This window comes from Rhamphochromis longiceps, linkage group LG6 (assembly GCF_057381845.1).
Source record: "Rhamphochromis longiceps isolate RC_006_pf linkage group LG6, R_longiceps_female_GT1.1, whole genome shotgun sequence".
In the NCBI taxonomy this organism is placed as follows: domain Eukaryota; kingdom Metazoa; phylum Chordata; class Actinopteri; order Cichliformes; family Cichlidae; genus Rhamphochromis; species Rhamphochromis longiceps.
Genome location: NC_140562.1, coordinates 7,498,433 through 7,518,431, shown reverse-complemented (window position 1 = coordinate 7,518,431; position 19,999 = coordinate 7,498,433). Strand labels below are relative to the sequence as shown.

General features: G+C 41.6%; 1 protein-coding gene across 3 annotated transcripts in view; it reads right to left on the bottom strand.

Annotated features, from left to right (window-relative positions):
* Positions 1-19,999, bottom strand: part of LOC146667429 (apoptosis-stimulating of p53 protein 2-like) — a 38,142-nt gene that overhangs the window by 14,644 nt on the left and 3,499 nt on the right. For all 3 annotated transcript variants that reach the window (XR_014912052.1, XM_085409117.1, XM_085409118.1), the window contains exons 2-7: positions 10,899-11,046; positions 10,487-10,600; positions 6,079-6,155; positions 5,399-5,500; positions 4,611-4,788; positions 749-948 (exon numbers count right to left, since the gene is read on the bottom strand). Coding sequence is in view for 2 of the 3 variants with exons in the window: in XM_085409117.1 (XP_085265243.1) it covers positions 749-948; positions 4,611-4,788; positions 5,399-5,500; positions 6,079-6,155; positions 10,487-10,600; positions 10,899-11,046 (819 nt within the window). In the remaining variant the exon portion in view is untranslated. The remainder of the gene's footprint in view (positions 1-748; positions 949-4,610; positions 4,789-5,398; positions 5,501-6,078; positions 6,156-10,486; positions 10,601-10,898; positions 11,047-19,999) is intronic.

Here is a 19,999-nt window from a genome sequence, read left to right as displayed (position 1 = left end):
CGCTGAACTTAATTTAAAGAAAAGAGTGCAAGAGGCTTTCATTTATATCATTTTATTTTTTCCATTTATTAGGCTAGGATAAGACCATAGTCCCCCGTTTATCAGGCAGGGAATTTTGCTCCCCTGTCACACCTGATCATAAGTGATAATGAGAAAACATACTGGATGCTTTAATTTGGTTTTCATTTACAGGCCTCCCCAACCTGCATGCACCCATGTGATTACAAATACAGAAAAACCCTGATTAACCGTACTCTCTTCAGCGATCCTGCACACAGTCATTATGCCTCCAAAGAAAGGCAGCACCCACCATCTGAGGCAAACAGAAGGAGCCACAACTGAAAAACTAAGGTATGGAAATGACAACTTTCTACGCAGACAACCTCAAATATTACTGTCGGACTGCCTCTTACTCTTACTGCCTTTTTATGATTACAAATGCTACAGAAACAGAAAATATATTTCCCTCCACAATACAAAGTAATTTGTGTAAAGGCATAACAGTATCATCGATATCTTCACTCTCTCTATTAGGTAGAAATATGATTTTATGTCTGTAGTTGATTAATGTCAAGAGATTTTCACATTCATCAAAGAACGCTGAATGACAAATTTTGCTATAAAAATCCGATATATATTTATATCATACTGTAAAGAAAGCAGAAAATATGGCAAACATTTAATTTAATTGTAGAACAGCAAAGTATAATTTAATATTAGCAAGAGAAATTCTCAGCTGACATCTCACCTGCAGTTCTTTGTAGAGACATTCCAGCTCAGCTGTAGAAGACATGTTGTGGTGGTGCAGAAGAAGAGGAAGAGAAGGCTCCAGACTGTTGCTCCTCAGTCCCTCCAGCTGGTTGCTCAGCTCCTCTACCCTCGCCACAGCCACGAGCAGCTCTGTCTGCTTCTGATGGAAAAGGCTGGTCATCTGCTCGATCTCCTCCACTGCAACACAATCATATCATTGCAGTCCTTAATTGATCCTGGTGTCATCCCGCAGTACCCTGCACTACTTATTTAAAGATAACCATTACACTCATTTACAGTTTGAATAGGTTTTTTTAAAACCTTGTACTGGGCATACTCTCTTGCTGTGGATGAAAGTACAGACATGATGGACATTGCACGGCTGGCCATCTTCATCCGTGGAGTGGAAATATTGGACATTAAATCGATGCACGGGACAACGACAGGAAAAGACATTTTTGAAAACGCATGTCAAAGTGTGACCGACATGAAACTGCCCTGGGACAAACTTGTTGGACTTACAACAGATGGAGCGCCGGTGTTGTGCGGTGAAAAAAAGTGGACTCGTCGGCAGGATGAGAGTAAAGATGCGCAAGGAGGAGAAATGTACCGGTGAGTTAACAGCATATCACTGCATCACACACCAGGAAAGGCTGTGTGGTAGAGTCCTAAAAATGGAGCATGTAATGATCACCGCGTTAAAGGTTTGAATCACCGTCAATTTCAGTCTTTTATGTAGGAAATAGATTCAGAGCTTGCTGACATTCCTTATCATACAGAGGTCCGTTGGCTGAGTTGGGGAAAAGTTCTCAATAGAGTTTTTGAGCTCGGCAAGGAAATCTGTCAGTTCATGGACACGGCATGTATGATGCAGTGAAGGCATTTGAAGTGAAGCAGTCACAAATGCACCAGTGCAACTTGCCTCATGTCAGGTTTATATTGTTGATTGTCATTTATGCTTAGCAATATTTAACCATATATGCTTAGAGGTGTATAATCGATTGTGTAGTGATACGATGTGTGATCCTTAGGAGTCTGCAAAGACTTCCAGAGTGTTCTGGCATTCACACCTGGGAGCATGGGAGAGGGCGTACCTTCTCTTGTTGTTTTATGGTAGGATAAACGTAGCCATGTCAGTTTTAGTCTAAGTGCCTTTTGTTTAGATGAACTGCTGGACTTACAGACCAGCAGGTTTAGGGAAGTCATTTATGGGGTCACACACTGACCCCACACACACACACACACACACACTTACTTACACAACGCACAGGCAAGGTACTCTTTGTGTGTATGTATACGTCATGTGTTAATGAACCTATGTGTATTCATGTGAGCTCAATAAAGGAACAATGTTATGGGGGAGCGGACGAGAGCGACTGGGGTCAAGCGAAGGAACGGCGCTTGTCGTGGTTCTCTCCCTCATGCATGAGTAACACGAAGAACTTTGCCTACTTGTGTCTTGCTTTTGCTGTGTAATCAAATTGTCTTGAACGTTCCAGCAAATAGGTTCAAACTACAAACCTATCACCTCACTTTCCCTGTTGCCAAGTAATGTTGAACCAAGTCGGCGCACTTTGCTGATAAACTGAGCGCACTGCGCACTGAGTATGCCCGGCGCTTTGGTGACTTTGAAGCACAAAAAGAGAATTTCGAGCTGCTTTGCAACCCATTTATGTGGAAACTGCACCTGTGCAGATTCAGATGGAGCTGCAGTGTAATGATACACTCAAGGCAAAGTACCACACTGAATGGCCCGCACAGTTTATTAGTTCCATTCCTGAAGCAACGCCTCAGCTACATGCGGCTCCAACCTTGTGTTTGCTTTCATTTATTTTTTCTGGGGTTTTGGCAGCATGTTCATATTTCTAACTTGCATAATTTTGACAGGATATATTTTTATGAAGAGCAAAATATTTAAAGTTTATTTTTTTCTGGAATAATATTCCTGTCTGTTTTTATTCATATTTATGTTTAAAAAACATTGTTTTAGTGTTCAATAAATGTTTATCTTGTTTGGCCCGCGACCTAAAGTGTGCCTTAAGTTTTGGCCCCCTGTGCAATTGAGTTTGACATCCCTGCTGTAAACCATAAAAGGTAGTATTCATTTTTTTAATCTGATGATGGTGTTTATATAGCAGTGTCGACGTGCTGTTTAGCATTCTTTTCTGTCATTTGAACACTGCGAGCAGTAGCTTCTTTGCTGTGGCATGCTGGGGTGCATGCATCAAAGAGAAGGACGCAAACAGACTGAACAAATTCAGGAAGGCCGAGTCTGTTTTTGGCATGAAGTTCGCCACGGAGGTGGTGATCTTTGACAAAATGCTTGCAAGACTGCAGGCAATCATGGACATGGACCCCCTCCATAACACACTGGACAATCTGAAGAGTAGTTTCAGCAACAGGTTCCTTCAACCTCGCCTGTCTGAGTTGTGGTACAGGTCTTTCCTTCCCGCTGCTATCAAACTCTTCAGTCAGGTCCACACATGTGGAACGGAACAAATCACATCTCAGTGCACCCTCTCATTTTTGTACACCATGACATATTTGCACATACTTGTCCTTTTATATTTATATTTATACCTATCTCTATATTTATCTTAACATTTATCTATCAATATCTCTGTTTCTGCACTCATTTTCTTTGAAACTAAATTTTCCTCTGAGATTAATCAAGTTTCTCTGATTCAGATTTACCACGTATATTCGGTTAAAATTTATGTAGTCAATTCCTATCAGAAAGCATTTTTCTACACATGGTTCTGGATGATGATTAGTAAAAGCACATATCCCTAATATGGTCATCTCAATCACACCATCATGAACAGTCACATTCTGTTTTACTTAAATTTGTCTTACACTTTACTTTGTTCTGTTTCCTGCTATTTTTGTGCCAGGCCAGTGTTCAGTTAGTCAGTCTCCTCAGTATATATACCGTCACAACAATCTTAAGCCAGACTGTACTCTTTGCAGTAAAGCTTTCCAGTAATTCCTAGTATTCCTTGTGTTGCCTACTACTATCCTAACTGATCTGATTTAGAGTATTTCATTGACTTTTCCTGTTGCTTGCGTTACTTGGATTGTTTGCAACTGATTTCTCATGTATGACCACGGCCTGTACTGGTATACCTGTCACAGCAGATGGCCCCGCCCCTCTCTGAGCCTGGTTCTACTGGAAGTTTCTTCCTGTTAAAAGGGAGTTTTTCCTCCCCACTGTTGCCAAAGTGCTGCTCATAAGCGGTCATTTGATTGTTGAGTTTTTCTCTGTATGTATTTTTGTAGGGTCTACCTTACAATATAAAGTGCCTTGAGGCGACTGTTGTTGTGATTTGGCGCTGTATAAAAGAAAATTGAATTGAATAACAACTTGGACGGTTGAATTTTATTTAGAGCCTCTTCTCCTTATACGTAACACCAGCTGCCTGTAAACCTTTTGTTTAAGAAGGGTAGCCAGTCAAAAGAAAGTTGACTTACACCACGAGTTTGGGATTGAAAATGAACAGTGGGGCGCCAGTACCTCTTCTTTAGCTTTTCTGATAGTCAGTGAACAGAAATATAGAGTTGGATATGAGAATATTAGCTCCCATTTAAAAAAATCCCAAGTTTATTTTAAAAAATACAAAAATTAGACTATTTATGAAACGAAAAATTTCTTAAATAGTTTTCTAATGTTTTTCCCATGTTGATGTTTGCCCCAAACTAATGTGCCAAACTTGTCGGTGCATTAGTGCTTCATATTGATTTTATACAATTAGGCCCAGGAATATGTGACACATAAAACAGTTCAAAACTAATGTTTTGGATAAGAATAAAGAAGCTCTGCAAAATGTTACAAAGCCTATGTAGTCGCATGGCTCACTGACCTAGTTTGCTATTACTTAGGCGTTTCTGTTCCACCTGACCCTTTAGGGCCCGGACTCGTCGCAGTTTGGCCTCCTGGTTATGCGCATTCTCCCTGAGCTGCCACAGCCGCTCCTGTTCTGACGCCTCCTGTTGCTGCTGCTGGTGATCCTGCAGTTTCAGGAACCGTAGCTGCTGCTCCTGCAAAACACAATGCTTTTCAGGTCTTTATCATATCATATCATGCTAAACAGCTACACCGATTTCTTCCTGATATACTTTAACTGGAAGACATGAAACATTGACTTTTTTATTTTTATTGAATTTTATTTTTTATTTTATTTGTATTCTTTCACTTATTGTTGCATGTGTGTTGTTGCTGCCTGTGTTTGAGTAATTTCTGTAACTGTGAGACATCTGCTGCTGCCTATCTTGGCCAGGTCTCCCTTGAAAAAGAGGTTTTTAATCTCAATGGGATCTTCCTGGTTAAATAAAGGTTAATAAATAAATAATAAATTTACAGTACATCTTGTAAAATATATCTAGCCATTCATATGAGGTATAGAAGGCTTGTGTAGTCACAGTCGAATCATGTACATCACTTTAGTATGAACATTAGTCTCTGTTTGCACAGAGCTTTGTTTGGTATACTAGTCCAGGGGGCAAACTGAGTACAAGAAGTAGTTAATAAGCATCCATAGGCAACTGCAAGAGGTTATTGTGAACTGCATTTAAAATAGTATCAGCATCAATATAAGTGGTAACACCAGTAGTAGTAACAGTAGTAATAGTTGTGTATGGTGTGTTTTACCTTGGAGGCCAGCAGCTGCTGCTGAGCACTGATCTGCTGCTGCTGTCGGGTTGCCAGGTCGTGCAGCTCATTCAGCGTCATGTCCAGACAAGGAGCTGAAACCTGTAACGCAGATACAGTCAGAGTTCACTTTCACACAGACAGAAATACTAAAAGACACATTACACTGTCCAGCTGTCACAACCTTCATGCATTTTAAGGTGCAATGCACAACTTTCTGTTCAGCCATTTACGGCAGCGGTCCCCCGAGCCATGGACCGGTACCCGTCCATGAGTCGTTTGGTACCCGGCTGCGAGAGTTCAGGCTTGGATGTGAAATTCATGGTTTTCAGGGTTTTTGTCGGTTTTTAGCATTATTCTTTTTATCGTTTTTATCGTTAACTTGGTTTCTCTGGGTCTTTTCCCGTGCGTTATGAATAAATCTTCTTTTTTTTAGTATGGGTACTGGTTTTATTTTGTTGCATTTATCTGCGACACCTTAAAGGCCGGTCCATGAAAATGTTGTTGGACATAAACCGGTCCGTGGCACAAAAAAGTTTGGGGACTGCTGATCACAGAAACTCAAAATGCAATATCTATGAATGTGTTTGAAGGGATTCATGTTAGTCGGTAATAAAAATGTAAGCCAAGGCAAAACACACTGATTTATTTTTATCAAAATCACAGTAAAAGTCTCTCACCCCATTCTCCAGACATCTCTCCAACGAGGCTTTCACCTGGTTTCTCCTCATCATCTGATCTGCAGCCCTGGATCCAACTGGACACAAAACACAGTAAATACTAATGAAGAATTTAATCATTTTAGCCATGCTCTACTGCCTATCCAGTGTTGGTGCAGAAGATGGTCAGGATAAGCCAAGATTGACAACAATGTATATAAACACATAGTGAGTGAAAAAGGTGAATGACGATAAAATACTAGTGCATAATAATAAGCCCCCAGCAGCCTTAGTTACTCAGCAGTCAATTGCTGAGTAACTAAGGGAGGATTCAGGGTCACTTGGTCCAGCCCTAACTATATGCTTAGCAAAAAGGAAAGTTTGAAGCCTAATCTTGAAAGTAGAGATAGTGTCTGTCTCCCGAATCCAAACTGGAAGCTGCTTTCACAGAAGAGGGGCCTGAAAGCTGAAGGCTCTGCCTGCCATTCTACTTTTAAATACTCTAGGTACAACAAGTAGGCCTGCAGTGCGAGAGCATAGTGCTCTAATCAGGTGATATGGTACTATAAGGTCATTAAGATGAGATGGGGCCTGATTATTCAAGGCCTTGTATGTGTCAAGATTCTGGGTCATTTGACCCAGCGTTCTTAGTTTTCCTGTGTTCCTGTGTCATGTTAAGTTCATTTGTTATTCTATGGGTCCTAAGTTGTTCAGGTTAATTTACTGGATTTCCTCTCGTGTCGTTATCCCCCTTTGTCTCCCTCTGTGTGGCCGTGTATATAGTGATGTGAGCTATTGTGTTTTGCTCATACTCCTTGTGCTCTGTGTTTTCCTCTTTCCATCATGTTCTCTCTCTCTCTGCTTCTCTCGGCTGTCTCTGTGTACTCTCTGTGTTATGTTTAAGGTCCACGTCTTGGTGTCAGAATTTCGTGTCCTCCCCCACTCTGTTATGTGTAATTGTCCTCAGCTGTGTTCCCCGTGTGCTTCCACTTCCCTCGTTACCTTCTGTGTACTTATGTCAATGTCCCCCTCTGTTCTGTGTGGCGTCGTCCCCTCACTGTGTGTTTCCTCCGCGCTCCTATGTCCTTGTGTTTCCAGTGTAGCTCCCTCGTGTCTCTGGTTTTTGATTTGAGTTTCTTGTTTATAGCTCCTTGTGTTTAGTTTAGTACCTATGTGTTTTTCCAGCAATAAAGCTGCTGTTTTGAGTTCATCCCTCCCCGCGTATGACTCCTGTGTTTGGGTTTTATTTCCTGCCAGCCACACAGTGAACCATGACAGTATGTGAGGAGCAGGATTTTGAATTCCATTCTGGATTTAACAGGGAGCCAATGAAGGGAAGCCAAAACAGGAGAAATCTGTTTCTAGTCCCTGTCAGTACTCTTGCTGCAGCAATTTGGATTAGCTGAAGGCTTTTCAGGGAGTTTTAGGACATCCTGACAATAACAAATTACACTAGTCCAGCCTGGAAGTAATAAATGCATGAACCTTTCAGCATCCCTCTGAGACTCTTTAAGGGCCAAGTACAATAAGCTCAGTTTCATCTGAATTTGGAAGCAGAAAACTAGTTGTCATCCAGGTTTTTATGTCTTTAATGCTGTCTTTAATACTTTGTATACTGCATGTAAAGAAGCATGTATAATCTAAACAGAATTGGTTCTAGCACTGAAGCCTGTGGAACTCCATAATTATCCTTAGTGTGTGAAGAGGACTCTCCATTTACGAGAAAAAATTGGAGTCTATTAAACACATAAAGACCTGGATGACCTCTAATTTTCTGCTTCTGAATTCAGATAAAACTGAGGTTATTGCACTTTGGCCTAAAAATCTTAGAAATTTGGTCTCTAACGAGGACTCCCTCGAAGAGATTCTGGCAAACCATCAGACGACTCAGGAGGGGAAAGCAGTGCTCCACCTGCAATGTGTATAGTGCGGGTGGAGCGCTGCTGACTTCTGACTGAAAACATAGTCGGGCATTGTAAGGAATACTTTGAGGACCTCCTTAATCCCACTGGCACGTCTTCTGTGGAGGAAGCAGAGTCTGAGGGGGACGACTAGCCTATCTCCGGGGGCGAGGTCACTGGGGCAGTTAAACAACTCCTTGGTGGCAGAGCCCCTGGGGTGGATGAGGTCCGCCCTGAGTTCCTGGAGGCTCTGGATGTTGTAGGGCTGTCTTTGTTGACATGCCTCTACAATGTTGTGTGTAGATCAGGGGTGGTTCCTCTGGATTGGCAGACCAGGGTGGTGATTCCCATCTTTAAGAACGGGGACCAAAGGGTGTGTCCAACTATAGGGGGCTCACACTCCTCAGCCTCTCTGGGAAAGTCTATGCCAGGGTGCTGGAAAGGAGAGTCCACCCGCTAGTCAAACCTCTGATACAGCATTAACAATGCGGTTTTCATCCTGGTCATGGAACACAGGATCAGCTCTTTACCCTCTCAAGGATACTTGAGGGTGCATGGGAACTTGCCCAACTAATCTACGTGTGTTTTGTGGACTGGGAGAAGACCGTGTCCTTCAGAGTGTCTTGTGAGAGGTGCTTCGGGAGTATGGGGTGTCTGGTCCATTGCTTCAGGCCATTCGATCCTTATACAACCGTTGCAAGAGCTTGGTCCGGATAGCCGGCAATAAGTCGGACTCATTCTTGGCCAGGGCTGCCCTTTGTCACCGATTCTGTTCATAATTTTTATTTGACAGAATTATGAGGTGGTGAACAGCTTTTAGTTGGGTGGTCTCAGAATCTCATCTCTGCTTTTCACAGATGATGTGGTTCTGTTGGCTTCATCGGATGATGGCCTCCAGGTCACACTGGAACAGTTCGCAGTTGAGTGTGAAGTGGTGAGAATGAGGATCAGCACCTCCAAATCTGAAGCCATGGTCCTCAGCCAGAAAAGGGTGGAGTGCCCACTCTGGGTCAGTGACGAGTTCCTGCCCCAAGTGCAGGCATTTAGGTATCTCGGGGTCTTGTTCACGGGTGACGGGAAAAGGAAGCGAGAGATCAACAGATGGATTAGTGATGCGGACACTAAACTGATCTGTCGTGGTGAAGAGAGAGCTGAGTTTAAAAGCGAAGCTCTTGATTTACCGGTCGATCTACATCCCTTATGTACCACAAGATGTGGATAGTGACCGAAAGAACGAGATCACAGATACTCGTTCTGTGAGCCAGTCACCCTTCAGAGAAAGGGTGACTGGCCTCTCCCTTAGAGATAGGGTGAGAAGTTCTGCCATCTGGGAGGGGCTCAGAGTAGAGCCGCTGCTCCTCCACATCAAAAGGAGCCAGCTGAGGTGGTTTAGGCGTCTGATAAGGATGCCTCCTGGGTGAGGTGTTCTGGGCATGTCCCACCGGGAGGAGGCCCCGGGGCAGACCCAAGACATGCTGGAGAGATTATATCTCTCGGTTGGACTGGGAACGCCTTGGTGTTCCCCCAGACAAGCTGGAGGAGGTGGCTGGGGAGAGGGAGGTCTGGGCTTTTCTGCTTAGATTGCTGCCCTCGCGACCCGGCCCTGGATAAGCGAAAGAAGATGGATGGACGAACGAGTGAAAGCAAAGTAACCTACAAGATACACTGTGCTCATTCGGACCTTCAATAGTGCCAATATTTTCTGTATATACACTGTCAAGAGAATTAGAGGAACACTCACCTTTTTACTTTTCAAACACAAGCATCTGTACTTGTGAAAAATGTGAACAATGTGTGTTCTTTTGCCACCTCTGTATATCAACTAATAGATGGATAGAGGTATATCTGTATATTTACAAAGGGGATACACCAGTACTGCCACTCCACTGAGTTAACCACAGGATCCATACCTGCCATCAAAAGTGAGAGGATGGATACTGTCTATCAAATTCTTCATAATTAACATTCAATTGATTACTTATAATTATAAATTAGCTTAGACTTAAATGTTGTACCTAAATCATAACCTGTACTGTAGTTACGGCTGTTTGGACATTTTAATTTTTTCTTTTTAAATGTTATGAGTGCCAAATAGTACTGAGACTGTTCTGGTGGTGTGTGGTCCTTTATTAAATGGTAAATGGTAAATGGCCTGTATTTATATAGCGCTTTACTAGTCCCTAAGGACCCCAAAGCGCTTTACATATCCAGTCATCCACCCATTCACACACACATTCACACACTGGTGATGGGAAGCTACATTGTAACCACAGCCACCCTGGGGCGCACTGACAGAGGCGAGGCTGCCGGACACTGGCGCCACCGGGCCTTCTGACCACCACCAGTAGGCAACAGGTGAAGTGTCTTGCCCAAGGACACAACGACCGAGACTGACCGAGCCGGGGCTCGAACCGGCAACCTTCCGATTACAAGGCGAACTCCTAACTCTTGAGCCACGATCGCCCCATAGTAAATAACATAGTATGTCAGTTTTTTAATTACCTTTAGCCATTAAATTTCTTTCTTACCTGATTCTCGTCCAGGTGCTCTTTGGTGACGGAGGAGATAACGTACCTCTCCCCTCTGCTGTCCTGATCGCTGCAACACCTCCAGCATCTGTTCTCCATCTCCAACAACACGTTCTGATTGATTGAAAAAAAGCATACAATGTTAAAGAATATAACATTAACCCTTTGTTACAAAAAGAGATGGAATTAATCAATCATGATATAATTACACTATAGGGCCAAAAACTATGTGTGAAACTATAGTTCTTATCACCTGACCTGAAAGTCACATTATGGCTACTTTTGAGATATAGCTACAACCATATCAGTGTTTGTGTATTTGAGGTTCACGTGAATGAATACCGCAATTCATTATTATTATTATTAGGTCACTACTAGCAGTTTGGATATCTACTTGACACAAGAAACTCACCTGAGCCTCTCAATATCTCAGCCAGATAGCAGTCAGACTCGCCAGGCTCCTTGCAGAGCTCCACCACATCTCTGCACAGTGTCTCTGGTGTGATGGGGACTTCACTAAAGTGTTGGTTATTGTTGCTGAGGTACACAGTTAGGAACATCTACAATTACAAAATACATTTTGGTAATAAGAATTCAGGGTTCACGTTCACGTTGTTTCAATAGACTACCTTTAAATTAGGAAGACTGTCATCAATGACAGTAGCTCACTTGAAAAGCAGGATGAGAGATCCGCGTCACTGATTTACAACTGTGAGCTTGTGTATTACTGGGTCTGTACCTTAAAATAATAAAGTACCTTGAGGCCAATTTTGTTGTGATTTGGTGCTATATAAACAAAACTGAAATTGAATTGAAAGGAACTGAGCATCAACAAAGCCTTTTTTATATTGTCATAAAATATAATTATTGCAAATTTTCTTAAAATATCGTGATATAATTTTGAGGCCATATCACCTCCTTCTATAAAGGAGGCACCCTAATCATATGCCAGAACTACCTCAACTGTCCTCTTGCAATGTGGTTGAACGGTCTACTTCCTGCATGACCAAAAGCTTCACTCTGCTACTCAGACAACCCTTGGATGAGGTTCATTCTGCTACTCATGCTCATATGTTTTGGTTAGTACCCACTCATAAGCATAACCATAAGTAAAACTCAACCAGTAACATCATAAGATCGCCAACCTCACTTTCACAACAGACCTGTACAACATCCACAAACTTAAAATAGTTCCAAGGGCTGTCAGGTTTCCAATGTTCTGTTTAAAGTGTTACAACCAAAATCATTGGAATAGTCCGTTAACAGACTGTGTTCAGTAAAACAGCATGCAACATAACAGTTTCACTGAAAACAAAACCTGCCCTTTTTACCTTTATTGCAGCTTTTGTGCTATTTACAACTATTACAGATATTTGTGGACAGAACTCCCATGATGCAATGAGCCATCTGTTACTCCAGCAGGGTAGGCCCACAGCCAGATTACTTCCCACAGCCTGCCAACCTGCGTGGCTGCAGCACTCAGCACTTTTCAGCCTTTACTTATCCTGTGAACTAGGCACTAACCAACAACATGCTCAAAGGCTTATCAGAGCTTCTTCTAAAGGTTCCCATCCACAAAGCTGGTCTAAGGATTAAAATCTTCAACTTGACATCCCTGAGCTGGCTTTTCTCATTTTGCACAGCTCTTTCTGCCCTGATTTCTGTTTTATTCATTCCAGTCAATGTGGTCTGAAAAAAGCTCAAAAGAACAAAAACATATATGATGCATATGCCAACAAGATATAAAAAGGGAGGGACTGAGCATTCAAAAAAGACAAAACAGTATTTTAAGCTAAATGCTACTGCAATGGAGGTGGAGTCACACTCTTCTACCACAGAGTAAATATGAAGAGAAATGAAGCAAGTGTAACCTTAAAAGAAAAGCATGGAAATAGTGTTGTGCAGGTTAAGAGTGTCAGAATCATGAGTTTGAAGCTGGAAATCGAATGTCAGTGCTGAAGTTAGAAAGGCATGGTTGAAATGGTTTGGACATATATAGAGGAGGGATAGTGAATATACTGGACAAAGGATGTTTGAAGATGGAGCTTCAGGAGCCACCAACCTTCCAATTAGTAGATCACCTGCCCCACCTCCTGAGTTACAGCAACCCCCAAGAAGTTCATGGATAAAAGAGGGGGTGGTGTGACAGAAAAGGATGCCAGGGATAGTGTGAGATGAAGGCAGATGATATGCTGTGGCGACTGGTGACGGGAACAGCCAAAAGAAGAAAAAGAACAAGTCCAACCATGTTGTGGCTTACCATGTTTTTGAAAATTGTATATAGTGACCTAATTAACAATAAGATCACTATATCATTATTGGTAATAATATTATCATCTACTATTGATAAGGATAAATATAAATATACTAGTATTCATTTTGCAAACATGTGTGTAAGTTTTCTAAGTCAGTCAGGCTTTCATTTGTTTGTACTCACATTTGTAAAGTTGTTTGTGAAGTACAAATCAGCTATACAAATATTGATAAAATTTGGGTTTGTGCATGAAAGTTTCAATGCATGATTTATGAACACTGTTTGTGAATAAGGGCCAATGTATGCTTGTGCCATCATTGTGGTGGAGGCGTGGTCCCTGGCTCAGCTGCAGGGGGAGGGATGGCGCAGTGAGCTCAAGGGGCAGGGCCAGGGAGGCTGGAGGGCCAGGTGGAAATAATCAACCAAACAAGGTTTCTCCCTTCACATAGCGAGGTCGGACACGAGAGGAGAAGTGTGCGGGCGGGTTGAAAGCTGGCTGGTGTGTGTGCCGAACCAGGGAATTAATACGAGTGCACAATCAATTTAGGGGAAAAAACAGTTACACAATCGAAAGAACGGCGTGTCGGTCACGGCCCTTTACAGTGGTGCCGAAACTCAGCTGGTATGCCAGACTCACATCGCTCAGGCTCCGACACCCTCCCCCGGTTCAGGAGGTACTACAGCGTCCCGGTAAGGAGTCATGGGGGTATGCGCCATGCTTTGGGGGACACGGTCTGCACGCAGAGCCTTATGCACCAAAGCTTGGTTCGCCCCGGGGCATTGCTGAAAGCGGAGTGGGTGAAATGTGTTCATGGTGATATTCACAAGTATCCCAAAGTGCCGCTGATATTGAAATCCAAGGGCAAAACACACAGTTACCCCGCGCCTGTCCCCTAATTCCGGGTACGAATTGAACAGCGTTTAATAACGTGTTGGGGGCAGTATACGGGGAGGCAATCACGGCAATCATGTGCTCAGTGGCGACGTCCGTCACTGATTCCGGGGGCAGAGGGTCTTTGACCAAGTGATAGAAATTGATGATCACGTGGTGCGCCCTGAAGCCGTGTGGACCTAGCCGCTCTTTGTATCATTAAAAGAGGCTTTATCGAGTGAGTCGTGACACTCGCACAAAGGAGACATGGGCAAAGGCCTCCACCTGTAAAACCATTCCTGTTTTAGGTCTGTCTCATTGTTGGCGTGCACAGGTTAGTAATTTCATTAACACCAAAGCAGCTGAAACCAATTTACAACCCTCTTTGTTGTTACAGTACTTGGCCTGGTTAAGGTGTAACAGGAGAAAACGGTATTAGTTCATCTTGGGGGGAACACAAGTATGTGAGCCAAATGTCACTGAGTCATCCAAAAAGGTCTTGAAACAGTTTACTCAAAACCACAAATACAGTTGACCGAAATGAGAGCTCAACTGCAAATATACAAAGGGATAAATTACTGGGCACATGGATGTGACATTCAGTCTTATTGATAATTTCTGACAAATCAGTGGGTACTTCAGTCCACACGGTTTACCTTTTTAGTCACTAACCTGAGGATTGCTTGTCAGAGATTCTATAGGAATATTACCTGAAACATGACTAAAACAATAACTTTCATATATGCAACATTCAATCTTCTTGGTTTTTTTAATTTGTTCATGTGCTTTCTATTTTTTTCTGCAAGACAGTAGTGTGAGGAAAAGATGAGAAAACTAAAATGTCTCATGTGGATATAACTGAGAAAAAGTGACTACCATAGAGAATCTGGACTTCAGGCTTTGAAACAAGTCCACAGTATCACCATGACAGAGCTAAAATGGGCAGTTCCAAGCTTGCCAATGATTGGGCACCATGAGGTCACACATGAGTGTAATTTTTTTCAAATTAAATAAAAGAATCTTTTCACTTTAGTCCTAATTACTATAAGAAAGGTTGCTAAGGGCGTTGTTCATTTTGGTCTCGTTCAGTCAAACTGTAAGATTACTCTGCTCAGCAAATGTAAATGAACATTGTCAGAAAGAAAAGTGTAATTTTCTATTTAGCCCCAATCATTTCTCCTGGCCTTTTAGCTCTTAAGAACGATTTTGTTTTATGTTATTGCAGGCTACAGTAGCTGTTCTTGTCAACAGAAAATGGAAATACTCAAGAAATTTAAGTTGCAATAGTGTTAGAAATAATAAAACCAACAAAGGCTCTAACTGAACCAGTGAATGACTCTGAAAGAGATTTAATGGTCTCAGTGAGAAGCCGTCAACCAGCCTGCCTACTGTCCTACATAAAGAAAACTGGAGCAATGCCGTCTTCCTTCAGGTTCAGACAAAGTGGGCCACTGTCATCAGTCACTCAGCTGAGGTCGACCAGGAAACACTGCAGCCAATCAGAGATGATGGAGGAAAGAAGGTTTCTCTTGGGAGTCTCTTGTCATTGGTACCACTGATTCCTGAACATCAACAGATCCTAAAAACAGACTACATTTGTGAGTACGTGCACTTTTTTCACCTCAGTCACCTTTAGTTTCACTTGTAGCTCTGATTAAAATGGGTAACATAAATAGTCAGCTGAGATGAGTAACACTTCACACCAGGCATTTCCATAAATGTCTGCCCAGAAGCACCAGCTATCAATCGTTGCAACCTGTTGTTTGTGAGCAAAACATGTAATAGACACACCGGTCCACTGTGACCATTTCACGCTTTCTCTCCAAAAGTGAAATGGGCATGCATGCTGAAGTTACAGTACCAGCAGGAGGAGATGATATAATCAAGTTGTCTATTTTCTTCCACATTCCAATAAAAATGTACATGTGGCCTGTTAGGTTGGACGCTGAATTATCATTAACATTAATTATTAACATCTTTACCATCATAATGCCTTGTTTTCAGCAGCACTAAATTTTGCATCGAAGCACAAACTTCAGAATGCTGACATGCTTGCTCTTCTTCACTGCAGCCATTACATGCTCTTTCAAAGGCATACAGACACACAAACTCTCTCATTCACTAGAACACATAAACAAGCGAACACAGACACTTGCACAAAAACACAAACACGACACACACACCAAATCTGTCATCTTGCAGTTAAAACACTGTAAAAAATCCTTCCAACAAGACAGTACAGGCTGTTTGATTTTATACCACCACAACATCATTAATTTCAATCATAGAGGAAAAAACCCTGTGAACTCCTGGAAACACTGCTGCATTATAAGCACCCATAGTAGCTGAAAGTGGAAACATGTGAAAGCGAGCTGAAATATTAAAAAGCCCCGAAGAGTGAACCTGCTAGTCAACAGGCGGAGAGCCTTAAAGTCCTGTGGCCTCAGCTCCTAATCCAGCCAGGAATTAGAGCTGCATCACGCTGCTTAATACTACCACAACCCCCACTGCTGTATGGGATGAAATTAACGATCCATCTACTGTCTGCAAGAGGTCAACAGCTTCGTCTTAACAATGATCAAAATGGAGTCGCCTCGTAATCCTGTTATTGACTTGCCAACAACTGAGACGTCACAACAGAAGCAGACAAACACACATGGATACATATAGTTCAGCTTTAATCAACAAAAGAAATGTATTACATAATTTTAGCAAATTAAAATCATTTTAAGCTGTTTTTGTTGCTACTCAGATTACAACTGCAAACTCAACATTTTTATTTTATTTTTGTTTAATACTGGTGCTGATGTAGATATATATGAAAGCACCAATCACTACAAATGTGACAGTTAATAAATCTAAACATTTAACACAGTAGATCACTGATTTAATTAAATAATTTGATTATTATAATTAACAGGACAAATTAGGAAACTCTGTCAAATAATCCTGAGATCAGAAGCTCAAAGCTTAAAAATTAGAACTGAAGCTAATTTGAAACATTATCAGACAAGACCGGGGAAAAGCCAAAGGTCAAAGAATAGTGGTTTTGATCTCAGCATGCATTATTTATAACAGAGTGTTAAATCACAACCAAACTGACTGAAAACGCATTTCACTGTCAGTGTGCCGACTGTTTTCATTCCCGCATTCAGTATCCATCCTATTTCTGCTCAGGGCAACATGCTGACAGCTGCCACACTGCAGGTCACATCCCAAATGTTTTGTAGGCACTGTGGAGGGCTGTAGCCATATGGCTACCAGCATCACATGACATACCAATATTGGATAAACAATACACACGACCCCATTGTCTAGGACGCTACCACAGTGAGCAGTATAAACGCAGAATGCTTCCATACATCTATTGTTAACATTGTCTTCTGATTGACTGGCATTGTTTTGTTAGATTATATTAGGATATGTCCCACCTACTCACTAATCATCTATAAAGTCATAGCTTTTGATAAAGTGTATGTTATGATGCTATTGGTGTCTGTAACCCACCAAGTAATTTTATTAGCCTACCTACCAACTTATAATATTACACTACACACTATTAATTAAATCTACCTACCTAGTAACATCTGTCATCAGCAGTGTTTAGCATTGTTTGCGCTTATAAACATGCAGTGTGTGTATATATGTATACATATATAGCTGAGCTTCACATCAGCTCAAAGCAGTCTGGCCATTTTCCTCTGACCTCTGGCATCAACAAGGGATATTACACCAGAGGTCTGCTGCTCGCTGGATACTTTCTGTTTTTCAGACCATTTTCTTTAAACCTAAACATAATCCCAGGAGTTTCTGGAAATGCTCATGCTAGTTCGTCTGGCACCAACAACCATGCAGTGTCACTTAAATCACCTTTCCTCCCTACTCTATCTCTCAGTTTGGACTTCAGCCACTTGTCCATGTCTACATACCTAAATAGATAAATGCACGGAGTTGCTGCCATCTGATTAGCTGATTATATACTTACATTTAAACACATTAGCATATTGGCCAACATATATGGTGAAAACCAATTTTCTTACTGATGTCTGTTAGAGGATGTCAACAAGACAAGACAAGACTTTTCTACATTTGAATGTTTAGCGCAATTTTATACTATACATTGAACAAGAAAGAAGGAAGTACTCTCACTGTCAAAATGCTTCTGCCTAAAGATGTAAACAAAGCCAGAGTGGGACAAGTCTGACTTTATTGGCACCTTTGAGACCTGAATATCAGCACCAGGGTGATGTTGTAAACTAACATGAAGGTTACAAATGCTTTAGCTCCTCATCGCCTAAGGAATATTAAATAAATAGTGTTCCCATATGACCTTGAATCGTGTGTGTGTGTTAGTGAGTGTGCTAGTGTTAATTTCTGGTCACTGTGGCAACAGTTACCAAGCAGCACAATGAGCTCCACTGAGCTCTGCCTGGAAGATTATGAGGATGCAGTTTAATGAATAGGGCGTGCTGCCTTTTTAAAGGCAGCTTTTATGTAACATTTAAGGCTTGCTTCACTATCCTGAATCACAAAAACTGGTCCTTTTATGCTTTTTTTTTTCTCTCATATACACAAACATAGTATATGTGTATACTTTTATAGTGTTGGAGGTTTAAGTAGACAAGGACAAAGTCTTAGATACAAAGGTCAGCAAATGTTCAGGTAATCTCTATAGGCTGCTCTAAATGTTCTAAATCTGGTTTCTAAATTATATGTTTAATAATCTCTATTAATGTTATTACAGTTCTCCAAAACATTGTAAATCACAAAATGGTCAATTTAAATATACTGTAATAAATGAAAAACATATGCTTGTAAAGAAAACAAAATATTACCAAAAGTATCAGGTTGAACCTTTTATTTTAAACATAATATTATATTCCTTATCTTCTGCTGGAAAATACTGATGTCTCTTTTTTCCCCCCATTGCAGTAAGGTTTTCCTCTCTGGTTAACAGATAATTTCTGTTTCCTGCTTTTTCTTACAGTCTGGACGTCAAAGTTAATATGGAAAACGAACAAAAAAAGACTGACAAAGGTTTTGTTTTGGGTTTTTTTGTTTTGTGAGCCACAGTAACTGTCTCAGCAGAAACAATACTGACAACTTCCACTATTTAAAAATAGAGCTTTGTGATTTTCTTGAACTCTTCTAACTGCAGTGGAAATGCTTTTAATTAAGATTTCTCCCACTTATTCTGAAATCATGTTTCAGCAGTGGTAGCGTATTAGCAGTCCGCTGGCAGTTAGTGGACACCCTGTCTACCTGCAGAGTGGGCCTGTTGTTGATGGGGGCAGTGTACAATGTGGTGTAACGGATCTGGGGCTACTCTTGCTTGTGGGTCTCTCTGTCAGGCTGCCAGAGAAGACGGCGTTAACATGCAAAAGAGCTCAAGTAAATCCAAGTGTTAACAACAATGACTGCTGTGTGTTGCATCTTTGGTGTTTCTTTTCACACGTCTCTCATTGCTGACACTCTCTGCCCTTGTTTCAGTTGTAAGGGTTCTTAAACAGCGGCTTTCTACTCAGCCTGAGCACTCAAAGCACTCATTCACTGATTCATCCGAGCACTTTTTTCTATGCTTAAGTGCTTTCTGTCTAACATTCACATTCCAATGGATGCATCAGTTAGTATCTGCAGACTGCAGCAGCCGGGGATGGAACCACCAACCTACAGATTGGTAGATGACCTGTTCTACCTCCTGAGCTGCAGCCACCCACTTGTCAACCAGTCAACATTTGTTCATTAACATCCAGAAACCTGTAGTTGTTGTGTTGGAGGACACATGGCTCTGAATGAGAGCATAGAAGCCCCACCCATCTGCTGTTCATTATGTTGTTAATGAGGGCAGCCAATCAAGTCGGCATAAGTAAAGTTGTACAAATCAGCTGACCAGGGGCTCGATTTGTTCCAGCGTTCTTGATCCTGTCTGGTTCAGTTATGAGCTAAGCAAACAGTCACATGTACACATACAGCACATACAACATGTCATTAACATGGAAGCTCTTCACTATGAGCGAAGTCAAAAAGTTCAAAATAAACTGTAGGTGGAGCACCATGAAAACGTAATCATAAATTGTCTTCACCCAGCTGAACATGGATATTTTAAGGAAGTTAACAAAGGTAACGTAGCTTAAGCTACAAAGAGCTCGACAGCCACAGCGCAAGCCAGCGGTCTGGGTAAGGTTTAAAAAGATCAAAGCAGTTAGAAGAGAAATGATAAAGATGAGTGAACAAGAGAAACAGGTCGATATCCTGCTGTCTGGTGAATTTACAGTCAGACTAGAAAATGATGCAAGTACCTGACACTACCTCTCATTTGCGGTTAATCAATGGTACATTGGTAGAAGAGCACTTTAGTTTCAGTTGTTTCGGTGACAGAATAGCCTGT